The 12,254-nt window shown below is 35.6% G+C and overlaps 1 protein-coding gene across 1 annotated transcript; it reads right to left on the bottom strand.

Annotated features, from left to right (window-relative positions):
• Positions 1 to 992: 992 nt before the first annotated feature.
• LOC112037852 (inosine triphosphate pyrophosphatase) lies at positions 993 to 7,229 on the bottom strand. The gene is made up of 8 exons (XM_065771782.1): positions 7,001 to 7,229; positions 6,845 to 6,909; positions 6,699 to 6,762; positions 6,304 to 6,313; positions 2,576 to 2,607; positions 2,380 to 2,492; positions 1,369 to 1,445; positions 993 to 1,283 (listed from the first exon to the last, which is right to left on the bottom strand). Exons 1-8 carry the CDS (start codon positions 7,119 to 7,121, stop codon positions 1,163 to 1,165), a joined length of 603 nt encoding a protein of 200 aa, XP_065627854.1. The 5' UTR covers positions 7,122 to 7,229; the 3' UTR covers positions 993 to 1,162.
• Positions 7,230 to 12,254: the final 5,025 nt, after the last annotated feature.

The raw sequence follows: 12,254 nt of genomic DNA, 5'->3' as shown, positions 1-12,254 counted from the left end.
ACTGGAGAGATCGGCGATGATGATTGGAGAGAACGGCGATGACGATTGAAGAGATCGGCGGAGCGAGTACAAAGATAATACAGGGAGAAGAGAGAGGGAACCGGTGAGAGAGAAGAGAAAAGGAAAAAATGAAGAGAATGAAGAGAGAGGAGAGAGAAAAGAGAATAAAAAACTATAAAAAAAAAAAAAAAATATTTGCAACATTTGTCCATACTATCTCATATTTGAGGCGGTACTGTAGCTATGTGGTATAATTTTTAGAATTTGGAACATCTAATAAAACTTTATTTTTGTGTTTGGTGTGACAAATGTGCCAAATATTTGGCATTTGGCATATTTGCCACATCTAATGCGGATGCTCAGTACTACGATGAGACTAGTTCATCAATAACTCAAGTCCCTTTAAGCGATTGTGCTCTCCATCAACCTTTACAACCCCCTCACTGTACGAATTTTACATTGGCAATTAACCCAAAGTGACTGATGACACGCATTTAGCAAAACAAAAACAGTGATGACAAACTGGAAGCTCATTTCCTCTGGTAGTTTCTTTTCAAGTATAATTTTTGGTTTTAGAGTCAGCTGAAATTTTTTTATATCCAAAGATTAAACAAGACGCCATTAGCAACACACGGGATCATTTAGTCATAGGCATGTCCAGAAGTACAAACATATACTGTACCCAAAACTAAAAAGCCAGAGAAAGAAGTTTTGGGTCAGAGATTGGGTGTAGTACTCTAGAGGCACCAAACCCAAACCAAGTCCTGAATTTTATATTCAAGTGAATGGGAATCGTTCGCTCTGTTAGTTAATTTATTTTGCTTGTCCTCATAAATAGCCTTAGTTTGATACTGTCAACCACAAACTTTCTCTCCCTCATTCAAGAAAGCTACTCTCTGCTCTCCACCAAATTTTTAGTGCAACTATAAATAGCCTTAGTTTGATACTGTCAACCACAAACTTTTTCTCCCTCATTCAAGAAAGCTACTCTCTGCTCTCCACCAAATTCTTAGTGCAACTAGATAGCAGTAAATTTCCTCTCTTTCCCCCTTCTCCATTCCCCAAGGGAGCATTTAGAATTGAAGAGCTAATGCTAAGTGAATAGCTAGTTTTCACAAAAGTTACATCATGCAATGGCTACAAGAAAAAATATGTAGATTGCTCAGACAGAGGGATTGATTTGGAAAGTGTATCCAACTTCTGTGAAATGAGATTTCACCAGAGCAAGTGCCTTTGATCGGTGAGAAATGTTGTTCTTCTCTTCCTTTGGCATCTCTGCATAACTACAACAAACAAACAAAAATCATAATCAGACTTATCTTGAACACTGATATAATAGAAGTCGAAATGGAAGAAGCATGAGATTACGTTTGCTCATAGCCATCAGGTTGGAAAATGGGATCCCACCCAAAATCATTAGGTCCCCTGGGAGGAACTATCTTCCCCTAACAAGTGAACCACAAATCATATGTTAGTGCAATTCCATGCAATGCACAAGCAAGTTATAAATTCATTTTGAAATAATTTGAGGGAATCTATGTGATTTATATGCAATACTCATTTTGTCATATTAGATATTACTTTAAATTATATCACGTTATTAAAAAGGGGAAAAAAATCAAGGAAGCAGTAATTGTTGAGTTGAATATAATTATTTAATTGATGTATTAAGAATATAAATGTATTTCTATAATTATTATTAAGTTTTAACTTGCGTCTGTCTTGGAGTCCTAGTATTTGGTAAATAAATGAGTTTTGGCAGCCGCCTGAGGATTGAGACTGAGGTGTGGGAATGGCCATGACCTATTGGTTGAGAGGGCTAAAGCTCAGTGTGGTCAGGCAGTCCAGCAGGTAAAAAAAAAAAAAAAAAAAGAGGAGGTAGGTTAGTGGAGTGTGAGAGAGATTTTTTGGGCTCAGTTAGTAACTGGGTGAAGTGGAGCTGAGTTGGATTTTTAATCAAGTTGGCATATTATAACTGGGCCAGTTAAGTCACATTGCAGGAATTGCACCTTAATGCATTGCATTACTGTTAAAAGGTTCGCATGAGTATTAATAGAATAAAAAATTTCCTAAAGTATTGCTTTCTAAGTAAACCAACCACATGTTCTGTCTAAAGATATCATTGTTACGAAAACAGACGCATAGTTGCTTACACTTTGGGCATAAGCAGACTAAACTGGGCCTGGCAGAATAAAATGGGCCTCCTAAACAAATTGATTACTTGTTTTATCAAGATAGAATTTTTATATGGGTAAAGGCAACTTTAGTACCGAGTCAAGTGTTTGGGTAGATTATCTAAATGAAACTGCTCAAAAGAAATATATCTTAATCACTCATCAGAGATTCAGAATAACATAATATAGAACTACTGAGATATACCGGAGTTCTCCCCAGGAATGTAATGGGTTCAGCATTAGGCCCAAGAGCAAACGAAAATGCACACAAAGCATAACCTGATTTATCCTCGTATGCCATCAAGAGATTGTTCAGACCTGGAACAGATGAGATAAGAATCAAGTAAAAACAAAACTAGCAGGGCAAAAAAAAAAAATGAATTAAAGCATATGACAACCACCTTCATGACCAATCTTCTGCAGGAACCACTTGCTGCATTGCATAATATTCTCATTAGATAATGATAATCAGAGGTGGACGGCAAAGCAAGAAATTTAAGACCAGATTTACAAATGATATTAAAACTACACTGGTAACCAAAAAACAATGCATGGTTAAAATTCAGAAGTATTAAGATTGAGCTTGATGGAGCTTAAAATCATGAGCAGAAACAGCAGAGATTTTCCCACTTCATAGCATTTTATAAATTACATGTAAGCAAACAAATGGCATCTTTAGTCCTGTCTGTCAAGAGAAAACATTCTGTATACTATGAACAAGTCAGCCCAACTTAAGATCTGATTTATGAAAACTGAGTTTGTATTTCATTTCAGTTTTGAAGGGAACAAAATGTACTTGAGTAGAAACCCACAAACCTCAGGTACAGCGAACCCTGAAGATAAAGAGAAGAAGTATTAAGATTGAGCTTGATGGAGCTTAAAATCATGAGCAGAAACAGCAGAGATTTTCCCACTTCATAGCATTTTATAAATTACATGTAAGCAAACAAATGGCATCTTTAGTCCTGTCTGTCAAGAGAAAACATTCTGTATACTATGAACAAGTCAGCCCAACTTAAGATCTGATTTATGAAAACTGAGTTTGTATTTCATTTCAGTTTTGAAGGGAACAAAATGTACTTGAGTAGAAACCCACAAACCTCAGGTACAGCGAACCCTGAAGATAAAGAGATTGATAAACCCACAAACCTACATCATTTCCTCTCCAAAACGCCTTAACCACTTGCCCAACAAAGCTTGATTGAAGATTCCTAATGTTCTCACATTCGATCTTCCTGTATTAGTTGGAGTGCACATGCACTATATTCCATTCCACAAGAGATAGAACAATACATACAAAAGGAGAAATGACCTTAAACTTTTTAGGAAAAATTTTAAGAAGCAAGAATTCTAGAATAACTCAAATAATTGTAAGCTTTAAATTTGGAATTGAAGTGATTCTTAATTTGGTTTCTTTTTCACTAAAAAATTAATCAGCTGTTAATAATCTAGTTCTCATATGAACCTCTAATATGATGAAATTACTAATGATTAACAATGGGTCATTACTGTAATCAAGCTAAGTTGATTATTTCAACTGTTGATTGTGACATTGCTAGAGATTGTTGGTCTCTTGTGCTTTGTCTCTTTGGGGTGCAGCGGGTCATGCCTCAGAAGGTGATTGATTTGCTGGCATGTTGAAAGGGGCATTTTGGCAGTCACAGAAATGGAGATATTTGGAAAGCTATCCCAATACACCTGTTGTTGACTATTTCTATTTGGAGAGAATGTAGGTATTTCTCACTTTGTAATTCTTTAGGCTACTTTGTGCTTATTTTCACAAAGTAGTCTTGTTTCAATAACATTACTTTTCCAATCAAAAAGAAGAGAGAATGTAATAGATGGACATTTGAAGGAGTTGAACAGAACTGAAGATGATTTTCTTACATTTGTAGTTTCACAGGATGACTGCATTCACCGGTCATCTTGTTTGCAATCTGTTAAAATTTCCTGATTGTTATAACTTTAGATAATTGTTGAATTGCAACCCATGTATGCACCCTGCATGCTTAGGTACATTCTTTCCATTATCTTACAGAAAACTCTTGCCAAAAGGTGAGGAAGAGATCTTGTTTAAAAGGTCGTCCGTAAAAAGGATCAAATTTATAAGCAATTTCATAGAAACATAATGTGTGGGAGGACCTATCTCCAAGTAAAAGACCTTTTTCTTACAATATTAAGAGATATTACCAAGCCCTCAAGCTTCTACAATCACAGCTGTAAACAAGCTGAGCTGAGTTGGGTACCAAAAGTCCAAGATTGTTAATTTAATTATATTTCAAACATGAGCTGAGCTCAATCTCATCATCAAACTAGATTACAAGTTCAAGCTTAATTCATTTTTTTTTTTTTGTTTATCGAATATGCTTGAGATTTTTCACAAATTACTCGATTCACTTATTCCTTTCCTACATTTGGTAAACACTAGGACAAAAAATTTTGACTCCTACCAATCAAAATATAAATAAATTTATTACCCCTTCACAAATCTATACTAAGAATTAAAAAGTAAATTAAAGTTGAAATTATATTATTTGAGTTAATTAGATAAAATGATTTTCATTTATAAAATTATAAATTAGATTCACAAGCCTTGAATTATTAAAAATTATATAAATTTTACTACAAAACAAACTATTTATATTGTCAATAAATTGCAACAATAATTTGATACTTTATGAACTTATATACAAACTTACGGAATCCAATCCCAAGTCTATACAAGTATATTTTTATACATGTATACATATAAATCTATAATAATATACACTTAAATTGAGTCTCATACTCATGAGTCACAATTACATTATTATGTATGAGTTCAGCTTGTTTAATAGTTGAGCCTAAAGTTAAGCTTTATCTTGGCTCATTTGCTTAATAAACGAACAAAAACAAGTTTTTTTCCCAAGCCAAGCCCAAACTTTCATAAATAGCTTGGTCCAATAAAAGCTCTCTCTGCAACTGTTTAAAGGATAAGATGAGGTAGAAATCTTGGTCAAAAGATTGTCTTCCATTTGAAGGATCAAATATATAAGCAACATCATAGAAACATATGCATGGGAGGACCCTTCTAAGTAAAAGATAGATTTGTCTTACGATATTAATAGATATATTATGTAGTCCTCAAAATTCTGCAATTTTCAAATGTCCACCAATTATGCTAAGTAGAACTTTTGTGCTCCAAATATGTGTTTTGGAAAGGAAGGAAATGATTCATATCTTATGGTCAGAAGAAGTGCAGAAATGAGCAAACAGGATTAACTGTCAAACCTCCAATAACAATTTTTTTATATGTAAAATTATTTGTATTAAAAAAGTTTGAAGTGTAAAACAATCTAGGATAACAATTTAAGCATTCATGTCATATACTCAATTGCTCCTGGAAAAAGAATAAGTATAAAATACATCCAAGAAGTTACACAAGTTAGAAGGTTGACCTTGTCTAGCATCAGCAGAGAAACTACAGAGCTGATAAATACAACCCCTAGTCTCTCTCAACAGAATGCTTCTGGCCCTCAAATGTTCTTTTTCTTTCCTCCCAAATTGTCAACGCATGGCATGATAGAACCACACATGTTCATTTTTCTATTAATGAAAGTTATAGATGGACTTAACCCTTAATAATATGTGGTTTTGAGATGTTCTGGTGTTAGATTTGATATGGAACTCAGAGCAAAAGTGTTTTTGTTGAAGCAAAATTCCAATGCCCAATTTATCATGTGTTATTGAAATTCATATCAAGCAATTTATAATAGAAATTGTTCTTCAAAATCACTTGATTTCAAATCCTCAAACCTAATACAGCCTAAGATGAAACATACTTCAACTAAGAGGGTGAATTGAAACATGGACATGTAGTAAAGAATTACAAGAAATATTCTATTATGTTCAATACTGTTACAGGAGATGATTCACGGTCAAAGTAGCTTAGCTTTTCATAAAATGAGAGCGTACATAACCTACATACAAAGATTCTTACACTCTTACTTCATCATATAAATGATAATAAATCTAGAATTACATCCAGCAGACAGAAATGACATAGTGAAAAGCCCTCAACAAAAATTAATGAGATATAGATTAGAAGTTCACCTCGAGATTAAGATGAAAAGAGAGAAACAGAACTTACATGTATGGCCCTGCAAAAATTTCAAAACAACCAAATAAATCAATGATCAAGCTTTTATACATATGTAAAATTGAGTTCAAGTTACACTCAGTGTAACTTGTGCTATTAGAGTCAATTAAAACTTTTTATTTCACTACTATATCCTTAGCATGTATGTCAAATTTCATGTTAAATTATTTGATCTATAAACTTATATTTTATGCATTGTTTTAAACCAAAAAAAAAAACTGGAAATTTAAACATTTTGATAAATGACATAGTTACTGATCATATTGAAATTTTACAAGCACGGGTAAAAAAAGAAAATGTAATATGGATTTATCAAAATTCACATATAATAAAAAAATATTGAACGCCCAACTCATATATACATTTCAAAAAAGAAAAAAATTTACCAGGTAGACCCTTTAGGGCATTGAAACAGAGGCAAGTGTCTTCAACAAGAACTGGTCCATTCACCTACCCATTACAAAATTTAGCAATATTTACATAAACAATATATAATTTATATATATATATATATATATGAGAGAGAAAGAACCTGAATGGCAGCCAAGCGAGCCTTCTCTTTGGAGATATCTTCAGGCTCGCCTTGCAATTCTGGCACTGAGAAAGAAGGAAATTAATTTAACAAAATTTAAAAAAAAAAAAAATGAATATCAAAGAGAGAGAGAGAGAGAGAGAGAGAGAGAGTTACAGTCAAGCTTGAGGGACTGGAAAGGAATGGAGTTTCCCAAGATAGCACGAACTTCTTCGAGCTTCTTGGCGTTGCCGGTCACGAAGGTCACCGGCCGTGGTAATACCAAACCCGATGCCATTTTCCCTATTAACCCAATTTTGGATGATCTCTTTGATTACAGACAAGTTGCTTCCTACTACAAGGGTACTTGTAGACTACTTAGCGGTCGTTTGGCAAAGCAGTTTGAAACCTCAATTTATTACTTCACTTCTTTTTTTTTTTTTTTTCTAAGAAAAATTCGTAAGTCCTTACATTTTGTACATTTTTTCTATTTTGGACAATACATATTTATTTTACCATTTTTAGCCCATAACTGAAAAATTCATTCCATTTTGGTGCCTATTATTACACACTTAACGAAAATATCATACGTGCCAATAAATGCTAACGTGACTATTAAAATAATTAGAAAAAATTTTATTTGTTATTTAATAAATGTCAGCATAAAATAATAATTAAAAAATATTTTTTTTTATCAATTCTTTTAAAATAAAATAAGATAATTAAATTTTTTTTAAAATTATTCCTATTCATTATTTTTTCTAAAGAACATGTTCATGTTCTTTGTGTTCATCCCCAAAATAAGAATCATATGCTTAGATAAATAAGAGTTAAACAAAATTACATTTTATTAAGCATTTTCTTGGCAACCAAACGCAACAAATTTTCATTTATTACAAACCCAGAAAAATTCACACACTCAGAAGAAAAACTTCAACCCTAAAACTTCCTTATCAAAAATCGGTTCCCCGACCCTTCTAAAACATTCTCAAAACTTCCTCTCTCTTCCAAAACTCAAAGCTTCCTCTCTCTCTTCCAAAACATGCTCATGGCTGAAAGCTTCAAGCTTTACCCTTTTGCTCATTGCCACCACCACTACCACCACTACCACAACTGGATGTGGTGCTTTTTTTTTCCTTTCTCTAACTAACCCACTCTCTTTATCTCTTGATTTTGCTCAAACCCAAACCCAAATCCTAATGCCTTAAGCTCTTCACTCAAATCGATGTTTTACCCTCTCTCTCTCTCTCTCTCTCTCTCTCTCTCTCTCTCTCTCTCTCTCAGATCAGTGTCTTTCTCTCTTGGTGGGTCTCTCTATCTCAGACTGGTGTCTCTCCCTCTCTGATTCCCCTTTCTGCTCGCCCCTCCTTGTTTCCTCCCCTCTCCACAACCTCTCATAGCTTTGATATGGGTTTAGAGAGAGGTTGAGATCAGTGTAGTGATAGTTGTGAAACAAAAATAAGTGGTCGACGGTTGTGAAGCAATGGTCGGTTGGGCCTAGTGGTGGGTCGAAGGGTGGGTTTTGTTGACGCCTAGCCTCGATCGGAATTAGGCGAAAAAACCACCGCCGTTGTCGCTGGCCTTCATTCGACCACCCACCATGGCAACAGTTCCCGCACGCGCAGGGCCTCGTTAGGGGCCCTTCTCAAAATATGGTGTGTGCTGTGTGCTTCGCACAAAGCTTCGGGTGCTCTCTCTCTAGGTGGAGGAAGGTAAGTCTACCTTTAGCATTATGGCAAGAATCTGAGCCAAATTTTAAGGGATTACCAAAGGTGAGTGGAGTTACCACCAATCATTGAGTTTTTCTAAGGTATGATTAGTCACCTATTTCTAGTTGATTTTATTATCGATCCTAGGTTAAGAAAAATGGCATTTTTTCTAATCTAATGTGGATGGCAAAAAATCTTGATTCTTAGGTTCGAAAGTTTGGTTACATGTGGAGAAGGTGTTAGGCACCTCACAATGCATGTCCAAGGACAGTTCTTTGTTTTGATAAAACCTTAATTTTTGAAAATTGGCAGTAAAAACATGATTTTGGCATTGGCTATCGAGGCTTTGCATGCACGGGGGCTTTGAGGTTTAGCTTTTGAATGGGTGTGGTCCCAATCTATGCTTTCCCAAGGTGTTCAAGCAAAGTGCCAAATTTCTACAACCAAAATCTAGCAATAAGTCACCTTACTTTCAGGAAATTAGGCATTACTTGCCTTAGGTGGCACGGACTATGACAATCAGACTAGAAGAGAGGGGGCGGGGGTGGGGGTGGGCGAGCAGGTATATATATATATACATATATCATGCACAATGCAAGCACACAGAGCAAGAAAGTAAATGCCTACATCCTTAGAGCATGGCCCAAAATATAGGTGCAAGAAAGTAAATAGGGGTCGCCATACTCTACAGATAAGGATGAATGGTACACAGCATGATATACCTAATACAAATCATCTAAGGGAGAAAGGGAGAGGGAAGGAAAGGGGTTTAAAAGAGTACATAACCAAAGGAAAGAAGCTAAACTCCTAAACCTACTAACTACAACCGCTTGGCTTAACCACATGCTTATGTCCGTGTCCCTTTTGCTTGCGCTTGGAAAACTGTGCCCTAGCTCCATGCGTCCTCTCTCCATGTGTGTACATGCAAAGGCAGAGACAAGAAATCGGTAGACAAGCAATGGAAAGGAAAGATGCAAAGAGTATATGAAAAGGCATAAAACAGATGAGCGTGATAGACATGGCAAGCATAGCAGGAAAGCAAGCAAACAAGCGAAAAAACGAACAAAAGGTGGTGTCCGCATGGGACAAATGTAGGTTTGGATCGAATGTCCATAACTTCATTTTGTTAAAGCATGGACGGCACACTAGCAAGCAAGACTCATGAATGGATAGGTAAGCAAGCATGTAAAGATGCATATAAAGCCAATGGGTGGCACAAACAATCATGGCAAGCATATCATCTCACAGATCAGAAAATGGGAAAGGTATGCATGAAGCAACCGGCATCATGGCGGTGCCTCCTAAGTGGTTACACATAAACAAGGCCTTATGGGCGTCGGGTGTAACCACACAATCGCGAACCGCTAAGGGTGTCAAACGTGGCGAAGCCTAGAACCAGAGAGGCTAACACAAGCATAAAGCATAGAAGCAAGCAATCATAGACATGCAAAATGGGTGACCTTAACCTTTTGATATGGGCCAGGAGTATGGACAATGACAAAGACCATAGGGTCTAGACTTTGTTCGAACCAATAGGCCAAAACATAAGAAAGAAAGATGAAGCGACAAAAGGGCTACAATAGCACATGGCATGACAAACATAGCCTAGGTCTAGGCATGCGAACATGGCATAGAGCACACAAGCACATGGAAAATAACATGAAACATGTAGAGAGCATAGATCCAAACACACAAGCATGTGGAAGTATAGACATAGACATATAGGCATAGAAACATGCATGCAAACATATAGAAATTTAGCACATAGACATAGAAGGACATGAATCCAAGCATACAAGCATGTGAAGACTCAGATATAGGCATAGGAGCATAGAACGTGCATACCAAACATGTAGATCTAAGCAAGACATAACCATAGACACGATATCAAGCATGTGAGCATGTAACCCTAACATCGACATAGAGCAAAAAGAGGAACAAAACATAGAAAAACATGGCATAAAACCCTAAGCATGTAGATCTAAACATATGAACATGTGGGAACATAGATCTAAGCACAAAACATGGCATAAGACATAACAACAAAGAGATTCAAGCTAGAAAGACAAATATGGCAAGAAACATGCTAAAGAAAGCAATAAATCAAGTTATTAAAGCAAAAAGAGCAAGATAAATGCTAGGAAAAGATTTAGAAGGTTAGGGGTGTGGATAATAGCTAAAAAAGCCCCTAAACCCCAAATCCAAAATGTAGAACCAAGGAAAGGAAGATTGGGTATAAGAACAATACCTTGTGTTGTTAGTGAAGAGAGAAGAATCAAAAGGCTTTGATGTGTTTTTAGGGTGTTTTGTGTGTGTGTGGGTTTTTTATTTTTTATTTATTTATTTTTTTTGTGTGTTTGGAAGAGAGAAAAATCTGTAGAGAAACCAGGCAGAGAGCAAAAAATAAGAAAAAAAAAAAAATCTCTTCTCCTTTTTTATTTGAGGGGTGCCTGGGGCTATTTATAGCCCTAGCACGCGTTTCGAGGCAATGGCCCTTGGAGGCTCGTCGACGGCCCTTCAAGGATCGCCGGCCTCAAATGGCCTGAGATGGGGCTGATCTTGATACCCCTAGAAAGATCCTAACTCCTTGTTTCTAAAAATGTATGGAACTTGGAAATCCAACATTCGGATCAAAAGTTATGGCTCTCGAAAGTTAGCGGTGTATCGTTCGATGCGTCATCCTAGTTTTCATGATATCTTAGCCGTTCTAACTCCGATTTCGACCCATGGATATTTGTTGGAATGAGAATTTGATAATCTTCGCAATGACATTGGTTTCAACCCATTCTGACAGCTAGATCAAAATTAGGGTTTTTAGGCCCACCTAGGATCAACTTCGGGTCAAACTTGGTCAAAGTTGTTAAAATTCTCTGAGAAGCTTGGGTTTGATGTGAAACTATGAAAAATTTCATTTTGTGAGATTTTCGACCTCATTTGACCTTCAGTCCAACCTAGGGTTGACTAGGGGCATTTTGGTCATTTTAGCTGAAAAAGGTACTTTGGGTGCTTTGGTGCTTGAACAGGTTGGCCACATCGTTCTGGATGTTCTCGTGAGCCTAAGGAGAGAAAATGATATTTTTGGATTTTTCGGGGTCCAGCACGCAAATAAAGGGTAGACAAAATACGGTATCAACAGGTTTGTTATTGGAGTGGGTTGTGGGGTGGGTTTGTTGATTGTTGATTGCTAGGTTTGAGATGTTTTGGTGTTTTTGTTGGAGATTTGTTTGTGTTTGTGTTTGTTTGACAAGAAGGGTAAGAAAATCCCAGAAAATCTGAGTTTGTGTTCTTATGTTTAATTTGGGTTTGTGTTCTTTAGTGTTCTTGTTGAAGATAATACCAAATCTAAATTCAAGTATTTTTTAAATTTTAATTTTGCTTTGCGTTGGTATGGTTGAGCTGGGTTTGTGTTGGTATATGTAGGTTGATTTTGTCTTGGATAATTTGGTTTATGTATATATGTGGATTGATTTTGTTTTGTACAATATTCATTTATGATTTTTTTAGGTTTGATTTTCTTGTGATCTTATGTTTGATTTTCTGGGTTTGTATGATTTTTTTTGGGTTTGTGCTCTTCTATGTTCTTGATGAAGAGGGTGTCAAATCTAAATTCATGTGTTTTTATTTTTTTATTTTTTTTTTAAAATTTTTTTATAATTTTGTTTTGTTAAAATTGATAAATTAATTTTTAAAATTCTAAGCTGATGTGGCATTTATTAAGTAAC

This window comes from Quercus suber, unplaced genomic scaffold, assembly GCF_002906115.3.
Source record: "Quercus suber isolate HL8 unplaced genomic scaffold, Cork oak 2.0 scaffold_49, whole genome shotgun sequence".
NCBI classification, from domain to species: Eukaryota; Viridiplantae; Streptophyta; class Magnoliopsida; order Fagales; family Fagaceae; genus Quercus; species Quercus suber.
The sequence above is the reverse complement of the archived record's forward strand: the minus strand, read 5'-3'. Positions and strand labels throughout refer to the sequence as shown.